The sequence below is a fragment of the Crotalus tigris genome, unplaced genomic scaffold, assembly GCF_016545835.1.
Source record: "Crotalus tigris isolate CLP2741 ecotype Arizona unplaced genomic scaffold, ASM1654583v1 scf7180000017878.447376, whole genome shotgun sequence".
Lineage (NCBI taxonomy): Eukaryota > Metazoa > Chordata > Lepidosauria > Squamata > Viperidae > Crotalus > Crotalus tigris.
Genome location: NW_024096695.1, coordinates 156,521 through 177,538, shown reverse-complemented (window position 1 = coordinate 177,538; position 21,018 = coordinate 156,521). Strand labels below are relative to the sequence as shown.

The following is a 21,018-nucleotide window of genomic DNA, read 5'->3' as shown; positions in this document are numbered from 1 at the left end:
ACCTAAGGTATCCTAGCTGGGAGGAAGGTGAAGTCCAGTGCAAGATTATAAGTTTGGGAAGAGAATTTACTTTAATAAGCAAAATGGTAGAGGAAATACCTGGAAAATTATAAGCCTGTCACTAGCTTCTTGAGGTTCAAGTCCATCTACCATGGGACCATTCTGGAAGAGGAACAGATTGCAATATTAATAAAAATCCACTTAAAAGTCTTTCAAGAGTATATCTTTTATTCTCATCTCCAAAATGGTTACATCATTAAGGTTATGGTAATTAAAGCGATAGTTCCTTTTCCACATGCAATCACCAACTTCAAAGTTGCCAACAGAACAAGCAATCAAGTCATATTTTTCTCCAGGATACTCACATCACATGCAAAGAACATATAAATCTAAGCAGAAAGATAACATAGTTTATGATCTGTGGATCAACTACGACTTTGGCATAGAATGAAATATTCAATGTTTATGCAACCTCAAATCAAACTTTTCATACTGGGAAATCTCCTCATACATTTAAAATGAAGTGTGACTTTATTCCATATCACACGGTGATACAAATGCAGACTTTTCAGTTGAATTAGTTCACATCATCCAAATGTAGAATGCTTATGTGAAGCTAGTTGTACTCTAAATTAAACCTTTTAAAAATTTTAAGGTTTCTTCGAAATTTCAGATATCGGAGAAATTTACTACATATAACACTCTAACTCTGGAACTCCTTCTCAATAGGGAAATTTCCAGAGCCTGACTTGGGGATAAAATACAATATATAAATATATATTTCTCTGCAAATATTTGCTAGACTTGTCAGATGATTGATTCTATTACTAAGATATACTCTTCCATCTTGAATAATGTGTTTAGAGTTAGCTGCTTTCTATATTTGACCAACTAAGGAAAAGCACCTATAGACCAGATAGGGATGGCTTTAAAAAAAAATAAACTACTACCCTGCATTTAAAAAAACTACAATGAAATGTAAGCTAATTTTACCTTATTTCTGCTGGGGTTTTTTAATGTTATCCTGAGCTAACCATGAATAGACTTTACTTTAAATGTCTAACTTTCAACTTATTTTCAGATAAAAGAAACAAGTTCGAAAATTATGTTTTCCCAATGTACTGCAGTATTGTACCTTGTCATAATCCGAGTAATATTGATCACAGTCTTCAACAAACACTTCCACTGTGCTGATTAGTTCCCCTCTGAATTTGGGCTGCAAAGCCACTAATTCATTTTGCACTTCATTTCCTCGGACCAACAATTTTTCCCATGCATACCGCAAAGTGTCCACCTTCTCCATCTGCTCCTTTGCCACCAGTAACTCATACTTGTTTAACATTGCATAAGATTCCTGCCAAGGCAACAGTTGTTATCTTTCATTATTAAAGTTTACACATGGCATACTAACCAAACATAGATTTGGGGATTCAAAATAAAAAATATCCGTAGAGATCCTGATAAAGATAAAAGAGAGTTGAGCTTATGCAAAACCCACCTTAAAAATCAGCAACATGGAACTTTAAATAACATTTAAACCAGAGGATAGGCAACATTTACATACTACTATCTAGTTTTTTGTTTTTGAAAGTAAATATATTTACAGCTACAGTAATTCACAACCAAATGCAGATTAATTAATGCAATTTTTTTTTCCAATTGCTACTTATGGCTGCAAAAAAGGAGTGGCTCTGAGAAAGGCAGATAGGAGAAGGGTGGATGCCTTTGAACTGTGGTGCTGGAGGCGACTATTACACATCCCATGGACTGCAAAAATAACAAACAAAGAAGTCCTAGACTGAACCTCACCAAAAATATCACTTGGAGACATGATCGCCAAACAGAAGTTGCCATACTTTGGTCATGTCATGAGAGCTGATTCACTCTTAAAATCAATCAATGCTGTGAGTGATCAGCAGAAAAAAGGAGAAAGGGCCACCCTAGCACCCTCTGGCTGGACACTATAAAAGATGACACTGACATGACCATGGCACATCTGAGGGGGGCAGTGCAAAACAGAGGGGCATGGAGAGTGATGATCCATAGTATGGCCAAGGATCGGACATGACTAAATGGCTGATGATGACGACAATATCCCAAACAGATTTCCTAATAATGATCTTTTAGTGCATAAATTATGATACAATTAAAGCTAGATTATTGAGTAATACCTAATGAGTCATACAATAGCAAACTTTTATTTTGGTTTTGAATTATAATAGAAAGTAGAAAAAATGAAGCTATTTCTCTGTGAATCAGGTACGTTAATTTAAAGAGAGGCACACACATGCTTCTATTGTATATAAGATTGCTGTGTCTTTAAATGAAAAGCAGAGAAGCTTTGCTGTTCATGGAAATTAAATTAAGATAGAAATCAAAGTATTGTGATTAGGAAAATTGCTGCTTTTTAGAAACAAATTTGATATTATTTTTCAACAAAGCAGCATCACTCGCAGAAACACAGAAATCTTTAACATGTCTTTACATATTTCCGAGGGTTAAGTTAATATCTTAACCCTCAGTTAATATATATTGGGCCAGATTTGAGTAACTCAAATAATTTCAACATATCCTGTAGTATTAGTTGAAGCAACAATAGATTTAAAAGAAATGTATAATAGGGGATAGGATCTTGGGGAATTACATATATATTTTTAAAAATGAAAAAAATTGTTTATTCTTTAGAACAGCGGTTCTCAACCTATGGGTCGCGACCCCATTTGTGGTCGAACGACCATTTTACGGGGGTCGCCAAACAACGCAATCCGCCATTTTTCCCCCTCAGGGGGCGGCGCCCGCATGCGCGTCGCACATGGGGGGCTGCCGTGCATGCGCATCGCACATGGGGGCGCCGCCACGCATGCGCGGCGCGTCCGTGTGACGGGGGTCGCCGTCACACAAAGGTTGAGAACTGCTGCTTTAGAAAATGAAAAGTGGCATGGCCTCTTTAGTTTATATCACTAGTATGATTAAAGCTGGTTATCTTCTTACATTTTCCTGCATCTCTGGCCTGCAAAAGATGTGGCCCACCAAACAGCCTTGTGGAGCCCCTCAGCATTTTTTGAAAAATAACCAATCCACTGCCACCAAAAATGATGAAAGCCAGGAAGGATCCACTGCCACACTGCCACTTTTACCCAGAAAGAAATGTTTTTGAACCACTGAACCAGCCATTTATTGAATCAGTGCACCAGCTATTCCTTTGGGACCCACAATTATTTTTAAGGTATAGGGTCCTTTCCTCTTCAGGAGTTGTGAAGTCCTGCTCTATCTCATGAAAAAGTGTTACATGATTGACAAAAGGCTTGATGGGCAGGGGAAACCAATACTTATGGGGCATTTGTCCCTCAATTTTGAGGAACTGATCTCTTCTGCGCTCTCTTTATCCTGTAAAAACAAAGTTTGCAGATTTTTCATACTTTATCTTTGGAAGCCACTGGGCAGAAAGTCAGTCAGAGACAAGCAAAGTAAGTTCCATTCCTCCTTGAATGACACCATTAAGAAGCTAAATCTGTAAAGCGAGGTATTACACCATCAAGGAAGAAGCAGAAAGGAAAAGATACTAAAGCTGCTGAAAGCAAAAAAAAGGTTTTGGTGTGAAAACAAAGATGCAGTTGATAGGACAACTTTGAAAACATGAGCCTCTGAGTAGACTTCTCCATCATCTTGCCTTGCCTTCCTATCTAAGAAATGAATTTGCCATCTTTCATTAATCTAACACAAGGCAGAGTTCAGTGCCAGATGTCAGAAGCAATGGGCCCGAGTTCCCTTCCCAGTTACCTCAATTGGTCCCACTTGGAAGTCTATGGGGATTTGTTGTTCTCGAATCTCTTTCAGAGCAGCCATGGCTATTCTTATGTCATCCAGGTCTTTAATCTGACGGTTCAGTTTCTTGCTGATTTCCTCTACAAAGGTGAAGATGTTTTCCATCTCTGTCCTGTATTTCTTATTACAGTGGCGTCCAAATGCAGTCATCCAAGCTTTGGTTTCAGTTGTAAGGGCCGACTTTAAATCCGCTACAGAACGTGGAGAAGCTTCAGTTAGGACCAGATTGTTTTATAAGTACTGATACAACACATATTAAATCTGCTATCCCCTCTTCCACATATTTGGTGACAAGAGACAAAATAGTAACACCTTTTTAGTATACCTCAGGGGAAGCAGCAAAAGCAGAAAGGTTTATAGCTTTATTTTATGAATGCGATGAATGCTATGTAGAAATACATTCCACTGAGTCCAAAGGGATTTCTAGATAAACCTTTTGGTGCAGGTAAGAGCACTTAATGATTTGGGAAAAGATGAGAATTCCCGTCTGGAGAATGATGTAAAGTAGAATTGTCCACACTGTATACTCCAAAGGGGCTAGCATACTCTTTTTCTTTAAAATGTTGGTGCAAGAGTTTGGAAATTTCTCTTTTCTTGCTAATTAGCTCAGGCCTTTAATCTAGATTTTTTTTAATGCTTTTTTGCCTTATAATGGCAAAACAAAGGAAAGGTTTAGGCACTGATATTTCAGATTATCCAACCTTATTTTAGGACTACAGTCTTAATGTTGCTTTGAAAAGCATTCTGAATGAAATTGAATAAAATTTACTACTAGATGAACATGAAATCGCCATACCAGTATATAGTGCAACAGTTCCCATACGTATGTATTCAGGTTCTGAATTAATTTTTAATTCTAAGTCTTGGTAATAAATGATTTGGGATTCAAAATCAGACAGCAAAGGGCTTCCTTTGATGAAATTTTCAATGGTTTCTTCCTTCTCTCTCTGCCAGATGTGATGATAACATTTGAAACGCTCCAAAGCTGAAACAACTTCCTGAAACATTGATAAAAACCAACACAAGGCAATTGTATACAAACAGTTCCACTGCTAAATTTTGATATATATTTCTTCATGCAGTAATGCCCCATGAACTTTGGCATTAAAGGTTTTCATTCATATCTGGAAAATCATGGGGTATCATTTATTCATTCATTCATTCATTCATTCATTTATATATTTATTAAATGTACAATATATGCCACTCATCTCACCTAGAGCAGGCTTACAGCCAAGTAAAAGCAGTAAGATAAAACATTTAAAAATATTAACAATAAAATTAACTTAAGATTAACAAAGATGGCAAAGAAGGGAGCAAGATACACACGAGGTGGAGGTGGACCCTTATCTCAGTACATTAAACACCTCTAATATGACATGCTCCCATTAGGCCCTTGTTGCCACCAAAAGCAGACTTGGTCTTTGTATAGCTTGTAAAACAAAACCATTTTGTTTTGCTTTGGTAGCCTTCCTGGACTAATCCATTTTGTACTGCTGAAATATTTTGCTTTTTCTCACTCTCAGTTTCTGCTGCCACTCTGTACACCCATCACCCCTTCACCACCACTTTGTTCTCTTCCATTGTTTCCTGCTTCATGATCCTTTCTCACTTTCTGGACAACTCCAACTTTCACTCCTATGCTTTTGCTCACCCTTTTGGTAGAACTGATTGTTGTACTAAGCACGGACACCAATTTAATTATTTCCTTGTTCTCTGAGATGGCTTTGTAGTAGTTCTTTTTCTGGATAGGAGAAGGCAAGATCACAGAGGCTGTATCGGAAGCTGCATCTAGACAAAAAACAAAACAAAACAAGGAACTCTACATCAGAAGGCCAAAACTGCATATATGTGATCAAAGCATATATGTGATCAATCAGGAATATGTAGCTTCTTTGGGGCTGAGATGATATTTTGCCTTTTGGCAGCAAAAAAAGAGTGATACTCCAAAAGATATACTGGACCTCAATAAAAACTGGATTGGCTTCATAATTGTTTCAATTCAAGGTGAAATCTCTAGGTCAAGCTTTAGATGGCTTCCAGGGCAGTAGCAAGCATCCATCTGATGGTTGCTTGGATCTGCTCCAAAGTGGACTCTGGCCTTGAGATAGGTCCCATGTAGGTATCTGAAGCTGGGGAAAGTCTGATCCTGATGATGAAGTTAACAGGGTTGTTGGAATTGCTTACTTGGCCACTTGCATATTAGACTACATATTAGTCTCTCTCTCTCTCTCTCTCTCTCTCTCTCTCTCTCTCTCTCTCTCTCTCTCTCTCTCTCTCTCTCTCTCTCTCCCTTCTCTCTCTCTCCCCTCTCTCTCTCTCTTTTCCTGGAGCTTCTACAGGGCCTACATCCAAGATTACTGTGGGTCACATAAAATCTTGCAGCCTCGGGTTGTACACCTTAGCTATAATTGTGCTTCGATATGTCCTTTCGAAAACGTGTACAGTGAAAATGTCATTTGGTACAGTGGATTGGCAAGGAGTGAAATAAAGGCTCTAGATTGCTTTTGTGAGAATGAATTGAGTTTCTGCAAGCGATTGGCATGTTGCAACCCTAATAGGCTTCAAAGAGCTTCATGGAGTAAGTAGCAAAAAGAAAAAAAAAACCAAAATGGCACGTGTCTAGAGTTTACAGGAAGAATTATGGAAGATTGGTCTATCTCTTTGGAATTCCAACAGGCAAAGGTAGACATTCCCTCTTGACTAGTAAATTACTTGTTTAGAAGTTAGTGTATCTACTGCTTTAAGTTAATCCTTTTATGCATGAAAATAAGGTTTTGTGTTGCCAGCTCTCTTGTCTTACCTTTTACTTTGACAACCTTTTTCCTCTTCTTTTTATTCTGAGGCTAACTCAATCTATTAATCTAGACTGCTCTGACTTTGACATTCACACAGACACTATTAATGGGACGAGAGTATCTTTCCCACATTCTAAAGATATGTGCTTAAAGTATGTTATTACTATCACATCGTTTCATGATTAATTGTTGAATCAATGCAATTATACATAACACTTAAAAGACTTTGCATTTAAATCTTAGGAAAGTCAAGAAACATAAATAATTACTAATATATTACCCTGGTTTCCAACTTCAGTGTCTTTCATTTCAGTTTCAGAATCACTGCCTCCTTCATTTCGTAAAGCAAGCATTTTGCGCTGTAACAACTTTTTCTGGGCAGAATGAAAAAAAAAAACCCACCTTAGACTTCAATAGCTAAAACTGCATACTGTTTATCACTAGACCTCCTTGAAGTACATAAACCCATACCTTTGATAGTCTCTCCTTACTCCACTGACCAACTCCTTTCATGGTGCTTACAATACAATCGACAGCTTTGTTGAGTGTTTGCTGAATTTCTTCAAGGGTTGGCATTATAGCAAAATTTGGAATAGAAAGGATAACACTAGCTTTAAAGATGGTCGCAGCATTTTGTTTCTGCTTTGAGATATTCTCACTATCTATATGGAAATGAGAAACACAATCCTTATTAATCCACTAAGATACAGACTAAAATCCACATCTTCCAAACAGCCAACGGTTAGATAATTCATCAAAGCTTGTGGTTAAGATACACTGAAAAAACAATACCAGACCAACTGATTTTGTCTGAATAAAAAAAAAACAAGGAAGCTTGGTTCATTGTGTTCAATTTAAAAGATAACTTCCTTGAAAACTTTGACACAATGAAGCACAAGGTACTTGGGCCACAAGTAATATACATCATGTGAACCATGCTGGTCATACAGTCATGAAAAGACCACCAATTTATTGATGAAACATGTATTCTTTGGAGATTGCATATATCTGCACTGCTCACAGATTCCCTTCTACTATAAATACTTTAAGATGTGTTTTCATTAGAACAAACAAAAAGCTATCTTGCTTTGAACTTTCAGCATTTTGTCCCATATAGTGGGCTGGATTCAGATCAATAATAGTATTCGCATTGGGACATCTTCCATCGCATGAACATTGGAACTGAAGCCAAGAGAGATAAAAATAAGAAGGCAAACAGTAGTGTTAAGCTACATTTTTTATCCCTCCTAGGTTTATTTCATGCTGCTCTGCAGAATCAACCAACTTCTCTTCAGAAAGAAAGAGGAATCGCAAACTTGGTTTCTCCATTTCCTTTTACCAGTTTAAGTCTGTTGTAATAATTATTTTGTTGTTATTTGGCCCTCAGACTTCCTTGGTTATAAATCTGAACAACCAAATCTACAACTTGGGAACTTTCCTGGAGTTGAAGCTCCTGCTGGATTACCAAGTGGAGGCTAGGGCCCAGGAGGCCTCTGCCCAGCTGCAACCCTATCTAGAATATGACCCCTGGTAATGGTGAATCATGTCCTAGTCACCATTAGGCTAGGTCAGGGATAGGCAACCTTGGCTCTTTTATGACTCGTGGACTTTAACTCCCAGAATTCCTGAGCCAGCATGGCTGGCTCAGGAATTCTGGGAGTTGAAGTCCACGAGTCATAAAAGAGCCAAGGTTGCCTACCCCCGGGCTAGATTATTGCAAGATACTTCACATGGGATTATCTTTGAAAAGAGGTGTAAAATGGAACAGCCTAAATGCTAGCGTACAAGAGCCACTGTAGCTATAAAACTCTATGGGCTCCACATGGCTAAAATTCATGTGAGTAAAATTCAAGGTATTGTTTTTCATTTATATTTCCTTACATGGCTTGGCTCCCAGGTGTCCTTCAAGATTGTTGTTTCATGTGAAAGTGGCCTAACACAGACACTCACCCTGAATAGGCAGGTGAGCATATGGCAACAAAAACTTTCCTATGACATCATTTAGATGCTGTCCTGGATATTTTGACATTACAAAAGTGTCTAGGCTGCAATAGGACATTAAGCAATGAGCTCAAATACAATTTTGTCTATAATATGTCATTTCTGCTTAAACAGTAACATTATGTTCAATGGAGTTATACCTTGAGTATACTATTTAGGAGTAAATCTCGCTGCATTTCATCAACAAGCTATTTTTAGAATGTTCTTCTATTTTTTTAAACTGACTGTCAACAAAGATACATTCACATTATTGATAGACCAATGTTCAGGAAGCACAAAACCAGAGTTGTAATGTACTCCCATTTTCATCACAGCAAATTATTACAATGGTGGCACAGAGCTGTGACATGGGCATTTCAGAACTTGAGTTGTTCTTCTGATTTCTTAATTGTACTTTGTGGATAAGACTCCATGTAATCTATATGGAGAAACAGACTAATTAGGAGGAGTGCTATAGAGATGTGCTTTTTTCATACTACCCTCCTTCCTTGACACCACCTTACTCCTTCACACCACACTCACAATGTAATTGTGTTCTCCATGCTATATATATGGTTTCTTCATAACAATCAACCTCTTTTTTGCTGAAAAAAAGTTAAGAAAAGAAAGCAATTACCTAAAAAACTGATCACAGAAGAGGCGTGGATTTGCTTGCGTATGGCCTCCAGAGTATTGCGAATAACTTTCAGAAGGGCATCAACATTGCGATGACTGAAATGGGAAAGCAGTTCCTGAGCTTCTTCTTCAATCACCTCCATTTCTTTCTTTTTTTTCTTGGTTAAAGGAGAAGACAATCCTACTGAAATCTGACTAGCAGTCTGTGAGGATGCTAAGACATCCAGTGGACCTTCTTCTTCTATAGATGGGAATAACGACTGAATTAAATCAGCAAAATTCTAATCAACCAATAAATGAATCATCAGTACTATCAATAGATATATGCAACCTTATGCAATTCCATAATTCAATTCCATATAACAATCAGCATTGAGTTTTAAATGGTCAAAGGAAAATATATGAATAAGAATTGGTTGGATCTATTATTGTCATCATCTCTATCATTTTACAATAACAAAGTCAGCAATAATGTGAGGATCTAACATCCCTCTCCTTTTTCTACATAACAGAAGCATTTCAGTATTAGCATGTGTTTTCTAACAATACTTTATTTTAAACTGTCCTGTTTAGATTATTGCTTCAGCAGCTTGCCGAATGAGTTAATGACCAAAGCCTGCATATTGTTAATCTTTCAAGGTAGGCCTGACAAGAACAAACTCAGAGAACTAACAATATCTTTATCGTAAGGCTAGAGTAACTGAATTTTGCAAGTTTGAAAGCTTTCTCCTCTCCTTTACTTTTACTCCCAGAAAACCGGGGAGGGTCCCTTCTAAAACACTTCCCATACCGCTTTTCTTTGTGTGGACTGAGATACCTCTTGCATGAGTTTTTTAGGCTGCAGCTCTTCCTCCTCTTTCCCAAGGTCATTTCCACATGCCGTTACACAAAAATCCAGGATTCCTGTGCTATGTATTGGCCTGACTCACATTTACTTAATTAAAATAGAAAAGTTGTAAAAGCTTATTACATCAGTTGCCCTTTCTTACAAATTACTCTTCGAAAGGTTTTGCTCTTACTATTCAGATGTTTATCACATTACCGAAATATTCCACATCCCAAAGGTTTCTAGCAGTGCCAGTGTAAATATATGTTTGTATGAGCATGGAAAATGTCTTAGCTGCAGTGTTCTATCTAGAATTTTGATCTTCTTATTCTTTAAATAACTTACAAAAATGCGAAAAGTGTTCCCACTGGCTCAATTTCCATTAGTTATGTAGGTGGCAGAACTCATTATGTTGTTAAAATATACTATTCCAGGGGTCCCCAACCCCCAGTCCGTGGACTGGTACTGGTCCGTGGCATGCCAAAAACCGGTCCGCGCAAACCATCTGCAGGATGCATGCAGCATGCAAATCTACCATCCCCCCCAGTCTGTGGAAAAAACCTCTCTCCATGGAACCAGTCCCTGGTGCCCAAAAGGTTGGGGACCTCTGTACTATTCCATACATTTGTTTTATTTCATTTACTTGTAATCTTACAAGCCATGAGGAGCATAAACAAGTAATATAGTGCTAATTTACATATGGTATGTTTGCTGTTACCTTCATTAATTCCTTCAGTTCTGCTTCCACTCAGAAAACTCTCATCAGTGTCCCCCTTATGCTGAGCATCCAGATCTAGCAACATGTTGATAAGCTCATTTGTTGCTTCTTCTGCTAATGAACTTTTGAGATGCAGTGTGTATACTCCTTTGGTACAGAGCTCCTGGAAACAAAATATGGAGCATTCAGTTAAATTTCATTCTACTTTAGCAATGCTGGCAATAGGATATACTTAAAAACTCAGACGATCTCAACATATCCACAAAAGAAGAGAAAAGTTCCATAGCCGTGAGAAACATGAATTAAAGACAGTGGAGAACTCCTAACCAAATATTAAACATGTCTGATTCTAATGAGTTTTCAAGACCAGGCAAGGTAAGCTAGCTACTCCCATCAGCTGGGGCTGTCAGAAATATAGTTGTTCTTGATTCAAGAGCAGTTTCCTCCATTTGTATTATGAATATGAAGCGGGTAGCCACTGAGAGAAAAGAAAATCTGCTGTCAACTGACATTTCCGTATTTAAAAACAAAAACAAATGGAGACCCAATTCCAAAGAAAAGAGAATAAAACCTTTCCCAAATCTGAATGTTTTAAAGACACACAGAAGTATTACTACGACAAAATTAATGGATCCAAGCATATCCTCAGAAGTACATTCTACTACCTACATAATATTAATGGCATCCAATATTATAAGTTAAAGCAAGTGGGGATAAATCTTTTATTGTTTCTTCATTAGGAAATCTCATCATAATTACAAACGGTAAACTCATATGCATCAGGTAGCTCGCAGAGGCCTTGCCTGCAGCCCTCTGCTATTATTAATTTAATCACCACAATCTCTCCCAGGTGTCTACAGTTCTGCAAAAGACTACTAATGTGATTTGTTTTTAGCTTTAGCTCCATGTACTGTGTGAATCCTGAATTGTGGTTTGCAAAGTAAGATTTATTTATATTGCATGATTCGTATGAAGGAAGTCACTTTGGCTTATTCAGTCAAAACATAGTTAAAACAAGTCAGCCCTAAAATGCTAGTACTTCATTTTTCACATCTTTTGACTGCTATTAAGTATGTCAATGCAAGAGATGGACTTTCCCATAGCCGGAAAGTTTGCCATTTGTTTACCAGGCCTCGTTTGACCGTCTTTGAAGCAAAGTGTAAATATATATAAATCTACCCAAGCATTTCCTTGAATGTTTGTTTTGCCTAGTGGTCCTATAGGATTAGATTCTGTAGGTTTTGAATAGATTAGTGTGATATTTGCAACCTCCTTGTTTTGGTGTCCACTCAATTCTTGTTTCACTCATTTTCCAGAAGTAAGGTATCTTCAAAGGTTTGAGGTCCCTCAAAGTTTCTTGTATATCAAGAGAGAGGCAGTGCAAGCACTTATCTTGACGTATACTGAGAAATGTTTTTCAAAAGATTTGAATCATTTTTGTTACAACCATGTGGTGGTATCTACTGAACAGAAAGAGCAAATGGGCAGTCACTTCCACAAAGGGCCATTGCTGATTCTACATGCAGAATAACTACTAGCAGATGCTTCTCAGCAGGCTTTACATTCTAAATCATGCCCATGGTCCACACCCACAACTTCTGATATATGAATTTCTATGCTTCATTCTTTTCTTTCAGAGTTATTTGAATTTTTATTCTCTTTCTTTCATTGTAATTTCCTTCCCATTTTAGTCAGCTGGTATACACCTGGGTTCACACATCACACTAATCCAGGCATGTCAAACTGCTGACCTGGGGGCCGGATGCATCACGCTGAAACCGCACCCACCCCATTGCCGGCAATGGGGGAAAAGTCGCAATATATCACGCAATGTCACGAGTTTGACATGCCTGCACTAATCCATACTAATCTGAGAACCCACCCACAGTGTCTTATTTCACAAAAAAAAGTTAAAAAAAAACAAAGAATGACTTGGAACAATATAGCAATCTAACCTATTTTCCCAGCCTCCATTCTTCCTAGCAGTTTCTTAGCAGCCAGTATTCCTAAGGATTAACCTTTATTTCTAGGAACTCTTTAAGCATCCTTATATCTTGGAGGGAGGGAGGTCAAGAACAACATTTTGATTCTTGCCCCTTCTCTTATTTGTGCCTGATGTTTTCTGGTAACATACTGTTACTGATGCAATAGTATACACTCTTCTGGTTTATATTTCAACAGGGCCTGAATGTATAAACTCAATGAAACAGATCGTGGCCACATATTACTCTTTTTTTTTTAAACTTTCTCCATAAAAAAAATATTGTGATGCATGATGCCTATGCTGCCTACTTCAAACAAAGACTGGCTATTGTACTGTCATGCCAACACTCCCTCCCTGAGCTGACTACTGTGATTCATAGCAATGCCTCATATCTGCCTTCTTTAGTGACTGGGCATTGTGGCTTCATGTTAATTGTATCTGCCGGAAGAAAAGAGACACACTGACCCCTGAAGCTACCTTTGCCAATCATTTCAACAACAACAACAAATATGTCTTCCATTTGCTAAGTCAGATAGCAGTTTCTTATTTTCTTTTTCTTCTATCTCTCAAATGCATAATTCAGCTCTATGCATACACATAGGCACTACCGTCCATAAATGATTCAAAAGCTACTGATTTCATTTCTCCGTGCTATGCCTGTCTGATGTCTGTCAGACCTATTGTATAGCAGGAAATAAGAGTTAGTGATTGGGAAGAATGAGGATTGTGGGAGAAAAAATCAAAAAGACTAACTTTGAGAATGATCACCATTATTCTTGCGGAGCAAAAGAAAACCATTTTTAATCCTGCAAAAATTAAACCAAAAACTCTACTCAGAATGTCAGGTGACAGAGAGAAGAATCCTAATCTGACCTCTTTCTTTGTAACATACTAATTTTTTTACAATATATCCTATTTTACTATACTGAGAATTAATGCCACAATGTGTAATAGAGGGTTTAGGGGTTTGTTTGAGGTTTTTGTTTTGTTTTGGTTTGGTTTTGGTGCCTTAAAGACAGAGTGGACTCCTTGATTTTTCTTGGCAAGATTTCTGAAATGATTTGCCATAATCTTCTTTCTAAGGCTAAGAAAGAATGACTGACTCATGGTCACAAAGCTGGCTTTGTGCCTAAGATGGGCCTAGAACTTTTATGATCACCTGTTTCTAGGCTGGTACCTGAATCACTACACCAAGCAAGCTCCCATCCAAAAGAGATTATATTTTTTTGCAAAGAAGTGTGTGTGTACATGTAAGAACATGCAGTTGTGAGCTACTACTTTCACTCTGAAAATAAAGCTATAGGATTATACCTTTGTCATGTGAAGGAACTGCTCACAGGTCAATGGGTCATCTTCAGGAAGAGTGCAGAGTGGAACGGTACTAATTTCTTGAAGAATAGCATTAATGCGAAATTCTATTAAGTCATTTACTCGATCAAGTAGCAGCTCAAGGTTATCTTGAAAAGCAAAGAAGATACATTTCATTACCATCTGTTTAAGAGCCAAGCCTCTCTCTGAAAACATGTAAGAAGAATATGATAGCATCTCACACCAACGTTAAGCGTCATCTTTCTCAGATAGCAGAATTCATCCTCAAAATTGTCAAGGGAGCAAAAGAAAACATTCCAATGGGATCAGTCTCTAAGATGTTCAAAACTGAGTGCAGCTTTTATCGTAATGTACTCTTAAAGGAACGAGAAAGTGCCGGCACTGACACAGAGTCTTATTAGTTTGAACACTGACCAACAATCTATAGACTAATAGAGGAAAGCAGCAGATGAAGACTTCATATTTATTGATTTATTGGGTCAATTTTTTCAGCTTTTCCTCCATGAGCTCAAGGCCGATCACATAGGGAATTTTCTTTCAGTTTATCTCTTTCTGCCTTTCCAATAAAAGCAGACTGCAAAAGCAAGTTTGCTACCTTAAGCAAAGCCTTTTTTTTTTTTACAAACCACAATGACTGTGTTCTCACTACAGGCTAAGCCAAATTCAAAGAAACGTAATCACAGATGTCTTTTCCTGCAGTAGAAAGATAAAAAGGGCCCAAGGGGCAAGGACCGGCATCTGTAAAGATACAGTACTTCTTCACCCATGTAAATCAAAGCCTTTATATTTCTCTTGCTACGGCCTCAACAGCAATCCCATACTACATGAATTCTCTAGCAAAAAATATCAATGAATGTCAGAATAACAGAGTAACAGAGTTGGAAGGGAACTTGGAGTTCTTCTAGTCCACGGATCAGCAACCCGCAGCTCCGGAGCCGCATGTGGCTCTTTGAGCCTTCTCCTGTGGTTCCCAGCCTCCTCTGCCATTTGCAGTGTGTGTGTGTGTGTGTGTGTGTGTGTGTGTGTGTGTGTGTGTGTGTAAAAGAGAGAGTAGCCTCACGCTGTTCCGACGAGCTGACAAGCTTATTAGTTGGGGCTCCTCCCTTTGCTGCTTCTCTGCAGGAAGCAGGAAGCAGAAAGGGCAGGAGAGAGCCAGCCCAATAATGTGTGTCAGCTTGTTGGAGAAGAGCCTGAAGCCAGCTTGCCAGGTGAGCAGAAGATCAGAGAGAGAGGGTGGGGGAAAGAGAGAGAGAGAAAGAGAGGGAGAGGGAGAGAAAGAGAGGGAAAGAGAGAAAAAAAGAGAGAGGGGGAGAGAGGGAGAGAAAGAGGAAAGAGAGAGGGGGAGAGAGGAAAGAGAGAGAGGAAAGAAAGTGAAAGAGAGAGAGAGGAGAGAGAGAGAATTCATGCACAGCAGCCTCTATTTCTTTTTAATTAAACTCTTCAATCAAGGTCCCCACCCCTTGTGTGTGCACGCATGCACGCACAGGTTTTGCAGCTCCCAGTGTTTTCTTTTCTATGGGAAACGGGTCCAAGTGGCTCTTTGAGTGTTTAAGGTTGCAGACCCTTGTTCTGGTCCAACCGCCTACTCAAGCAGGAAACCCTGAACATTTCAGACAAATAATTTTTTCTTAAAAACCTCCAGTGTTAGAGCACCCACAGCTTCTGGAGGCAAGTCGTTCCACTGATTAATTGTTCTGTCAGGAAATTTCTCCTTAGTTCTCTCCTTGATTAGTTTCTATCCATAGCTTCTTGTCCTGCCTTCAGGTGCTTTGAAGAATAGGTTGGCCCTGTCTTCTTTGTGGCAACCCCTTAGGTATTGGAACACTGCTGTCATATCATCTCTAATCCTTCTTTTCATTAAACCAGACAATTTCTCTATTTTGGAAAATAATTAATCATAAATGATAAATTGTCTACCAGCATGCCTACTTCTTGTCTATCCTAAAGGTGTTTTTTCAAGGGGCACAACTGGACTTGTTTTTCTTTGAAGACAATTCGCTTCTCATCCAAGCTTCTTCACATCTGACTGGATGGTGGGGAATGGAAGGATTTATATTCCTTGCAAACAGCTGGTCATTTGCATTCTTTTAGAGCAGGGGTGTCATGCCAAAACCACGCTCATCCCATTGCTGGCAATGGAAAAAAAGTTGTGATATGTCACAACACGTCACGTGACATTGCGAGTTTGACACCCCTTGTTTTAGAGAGTCATTGAGGCCACTCGGAGGTTTATCTATGTCCTCAAGATCACCTGAGTGATGCAAATGGGTGTGGAGCCTTCTTGGAACTGCTGAAAGGATTGTGTTGTAGATTGGAGATAGATGATGTTGTATTCCTTCCTGTCTATTGAAAGAGGGCTCTTTGAAATTGAACACAGTCCTTTCAGCAGAGGAATTCTGGGAGTTGAAGTCCAGACTTTTTAAACTTGCCAAGGTTGAGAAACACTGAGATAGACCATATACAAAGACTTACCAAGTTTACTGAAAATATTCTCTAAATAAGTTTCAATATTAAGGGATGTCCAGGTCAGTGTGGTTATTCCTGGTTGGATCGACTCATCCACTTTAGCCACATGAGGAGCCATTAGAGCATGAAGTGGGACTTGGATTATTGATTTTATTCTCTTATATTCTGCCAGCATCACCTGAAAAAGAACCAACTTAAATTGTAACTAAAAGTATAATTGCAAATTCACTTAACTGGTCATGATCTGTTACATACATTTCAAAGTTTATTTGCATAGCCTGTGACTGAAAATAAAAATACTAAAAGGACAATAATCAAGTACTGAAATTGGAAATTAAGAGGAAGTAAAACAGGGTTATCGAGTTTGTTTTTCAGCATACTGAAGTATAAAGTTCCAATTAGACTGGAACCTGAAAACTTCCTTTTTTGCCATAATTTATTCATCTTTACATCTGAATCACATCCGTTTCAGTGATTAGAGAACCTGAATTAAATCAGCTGTTTATGTATATGTTTAGCAGCAAATGTTATACAGCTATTTAATGAAGTCAGGGGAAAAAAGCTTTTTTTAAAAAAATAAAGCATTTAAAAATTTATTTCAAGGCATTTATCTGTAGCAGAACAAGAATACCTGTAGTTTGTTGAAATTTTGTTTGTAGGCATCCTGTTTGTCTTGAACAACAATGGCCAGTGGTGGGATTTCTAGCCCCATGCGTGCCATGCACTTAGTTTCCCTGATTAAGGTGAGAATCTCAGGATCAAAATTCACAAATATTTCTCCAGTCTCTGGAGCTTTCACCAATAATGATGCTTGAAGTCCGGCTTTAATTAGCTGAACCTAGAAGTAACAAGTGTTCCACATATTAACCTCATCAAATAGATTATCAGAGACAGATATCAAGAGTTTCAGAGAAGAACTAGTAAACAGGTTCAGCCACATATAAGCATTTGACTTTTTCTGACCTAAACAGTGATAGATCCCAGCTCTGCTAGCTACAGTATGTAGAACTTTCCTTGATGCTCTAACCAAGCTTATACCAATAAAACTGAGGGACATTAATTCAATATCCTGGTAGTTACAACAGCAGGACAAACTGATCATATTGGTTTATTATGTCACACATGAACTGTTGCTGTGATAATTCCAAGTGTGATTCTAATGTATATTAACATCTAAGTATAATAACAGCAAGACGTTCCACAATATTCATTATAAATATATGCAGCCCGTTGTAGTACCTGTTGAAGCCATCCTCTGTGGTAGACTATTTCAAACTCAAGAAGGACTTTAGCCACTCTGTTGTAGTTGCGGATTATAAGCTTTGCTTCTTCTGTCTGCAGAACTGTGGAATGTTTTTGGAATAGATTCATAGGTTCCTGGATTCGGTGAAACAGCTGTCGTGCCCACAAGATCTTACCAGCCATGGGAGGAAGATTACGTGCTAGAGGAGGGTCATTCTTGTGTTTTGAGTACAGCTTAGAGACCATCTCAATGTCATGATCATAATTTTGTAAGATGATCTGATATTTATCAGCAATGCCAAGATTAGGAATTCCAAGCCTATGAAAAATCATCATCATCATCATCATCTTCAGCATCATCAAGAAGGACAAACTTCCTGACAGTTAGAACAATTAACCAGTGGAACAACCTGCCTCCAGAAGTGGTGAATGCTCCAAAACTGGACAGCCATTTGTCCGAAATGGTATAGGGTTTCCTGCCTGAGCAGGGGGTTGGGCTAGATGACCTCCAAGATCCCTTCCAACTTTATTGTTATTATTATTATAAGAAGATTCAGTACATTATTTATTTTTCAATTATTTATTCAGAAGAAGACACCAAAGATTAGTTTAACTTTCTGAAGCAATGTATTTACAGGATCATCAAACCATAGCACACTGAGATGTCAAACAGGAATGGACAAGTCTACACCACTGTATAACTAAGAAAAAAGTAGATTTATTTATTTGCATGATAAAATGTGATATGTATCATTTTGTCCCATACATTTTAAGTAGAAGTATGCAAAAGATTTCAAACTCAAAATACTTTCAATCTCTAACGGTCATTTGAGAACAAAATGGTTCTGAATTTTTCAGGATTCTCTAACCATTTCAAAATATTGTATGTATTGCATTGCATTGCCCTGTATTGAATTTTAATTTCTGTAATGTATATTGCTCTGAGTTCCAAAATGGCTTTGAGCAGCTTGTAAAACAAAAAGAACTTAAAAAATAACCAAACTCCAAAACTCAACAAAAATCCATATCCTAGCCATTTATATCACAAGAAAAATGGTCCTAACAGCAGTAATTGCCTATTTTATGCTTGGAAGAGTGCTTCTTGGTTCAAATACTATCAGTAATATTAGAACATCTCTTTCAAACTGTAAAATATAAGTTTTAGATGCCAAATGTTTTGAATTCTAACTATTTTTCTTAACAGTAATTTTACATGTCAAACCACATTTTGTTTGTGGAAGTGTTCAGATAACTTTTTTAAGGAAAGGTGATGTTATTCTTGTCTGCTGTTATCTGTTAAATAAGCCATATATTTTATTTCAAAGAAAATATGGGAAGCATGGCAGCTAGCTAAATTTACCAAGATTGGCAAGGTAAAAGATTTTTTAACACACATGAGTCACAACTAGCTATTTTATGCTGGGTATATATGAAAGTTGAAAGTTCTTTAGATCATATGATTTGGTCCTGTTATCACTTTGTTTTGGTTTGATTAATTTCCCAAATTATATTAACATATACATGATACTGAATTTCTAAACTATGAAAATTTTCCTCTTACAGACAGTTTTGGCATTATTGAGCCTGGTGTATAGCAGACGATAATCCTATGAAACTAGAAAATAAGTTATTCTGCTGATTTTAAGGAACAGATCCAAGACATGATTTTGTTATCTACTTTTAAAGTCTTTTAAGGAACAGATCCAAGACATGATTTTGTTATCTACTTTTTAAAGCCTTTGTACTCTAAAAAAGTGTTGATTATTATGTTGTTATATGGTCCAGATTTAATGATTAGGTCAACAAATGGTTAATTCCATATAAGTATTTATTATTATCATTTGGATTTTTTTCTTAATTCTTCTTTGTTCTCATTATTATGTGGAGATTTAATCACCATGGTATGATTAATTTTTCCACTGTACCATTACTATTCAACATAGTCTTTTTCCTTTATATGCTATTAATTTGACTTTAAAAAAAAAATTGACAGAACCTCTAGATTCACAGATGCTTCTGCTTCTAGTCATATGTCTAGAACAGTAAAGGTCAACATTGCGTAAATAAGTAATATTTTTTTAAAAAGTATTTAAACTGGAAAGGGAAAATAAAGCAGTTTCAAGCATTAGTGAAAACTAAGATATTTGACTTGCGCATATTCCCTCAGTCAATTATATGCATGGATTCAACTAAAATAATAAAATGACTAGAAATAAATTAGCCACTGATACTATATAATGCTATATACTATATAATATAACAGGAGGACCTGGACAGACTTGAACACTGGGCACTATCTAACAAAATGAAATTCAGTGGTGAAAAAAGTAAGATTCTGCATTTGGGCAAGGGGAACCAAATGTACAGGTATAGTATAGGGGGTGCCTTGCTCAATAGTAGTAATTGTGAGAGGGATCTCAGAATCCTAGTGGACAATCACTTAAATATGAGCCAGCAGTGTGCTGCAGCTGTCAAAAAAACCAACTCAGTGCCGGGCTGCATTAACAGAGGGATAGAATCAAGATCACATGAAGTATTAATACCACTTTACAATGCCTTGGTAAGGCCACACTTGGAATACTGCATCCAGTTTTGGTCACTACGATGTAAAAAAAATGCTGAGACTCTAGAAAGAGTACAGAGAAGAGCAACAAAGATGATTAGGGGACTGGAGGCTAAAACATATGAGGAACGATTGCCGGAATTGGGAATGTCTAGTTTAATGAAGAGAAGGACGAGGGGGGACATGATAGCAGTGTTCCAATATCTCAGGGGCTGCCACAAAGAAGAGGGAGTCAAGCTATTCTCCAAAGCGCATGAGGGCAGGACAAGAAGCAATGGATGGAAACTAATCAAGGAGAGAAGCAACCTAGAACTAAGGAGAAATTTCCTGACAATTAGAACAATTAACCAGTGGAGCAACTTGCCTCCAGAAGCGGTGAATGCTCCAACACTGGAAGTTTTTAAGAAAAGACTGGACAGCCATTTGTCCGAGATGGTGTAGGGTTTCCTGCCTGAGCAGGGGGTTGGACTCGATGACCTCCAAGGTCCCTTCCAACTTTATTATTATTATTATAACTAGTACCAGACAAGATCAATGGTATTTTGTTTGTGAACAGATAAATTATATCATTTTTTACTGCAGCTCATACATTGAATGCGCCTATTTAAGAAATTGAGATAATTGGACCTTACTCATCCTGCTGTTAGGGTT

General features: G+C 37.7%; 1 protein-coding gene across 5 annotated transcripts in view; it reads right to left on the bottom strand.

Moving 5' to 3' along the window:
• DNAH5 (dynein axonemal heavy chain 5) overlaps positions 1–21,018 on the bottom strand; it is a 162,309-nt gene that overhangs the window by 106,253 nt on the left and 35,038 nt on the right. For all 5 annotated transcript variants that reach the window (XM_039343855.1, XM_039343852.1, XM_039343853.1 and 2 more), the window contains exons 14-26: positions 17,802–18,123; positions 17,194–17,400; positions 16,569–16,740; positions 14,079–14,224; positions 10,784–10,946; positions 9,241–9,480; positions 7,095–7,285; positions 6,904–6,997; positions 5,480–5,616; positions 4,622–4,823; positions 3,781–4,016; positions 1,136–1,354; positions 100–162 (exon numbers count right to left, since the gene is read on the bottom strand). In XM_039343855.1, the coding sequence (XP_039199789.1) occupies positions 100–162; positions 1,136–1,354; positions 3,781–4,016; positions 4,622–4,823; positions 5,480–5,616; positions 6,904–6,997; positions 7,095–7,285; positions 9,241–9,480; positions 10,784–10,946; positions 14,079–14,224; positions 16,569–16,740; positions 17,194–17,400; positions 17,802–18,123 (2,392 nt within the window). The remainder of the gene's footprint in view (positions 1–99; positions 163–1,135; positions 1,355–3,780; positions 4,017–4,621; positions 4,824–5,479; positions 5,617–6,903; positions 6,998–7,094; positions 7,286–9,240; positions 9,481–10,783; positions 10,947–14,078; positions 14,225–16,568; positions 16,741–17,193; positions 17,401–17,801; positions 18,124–21,018) is intronic.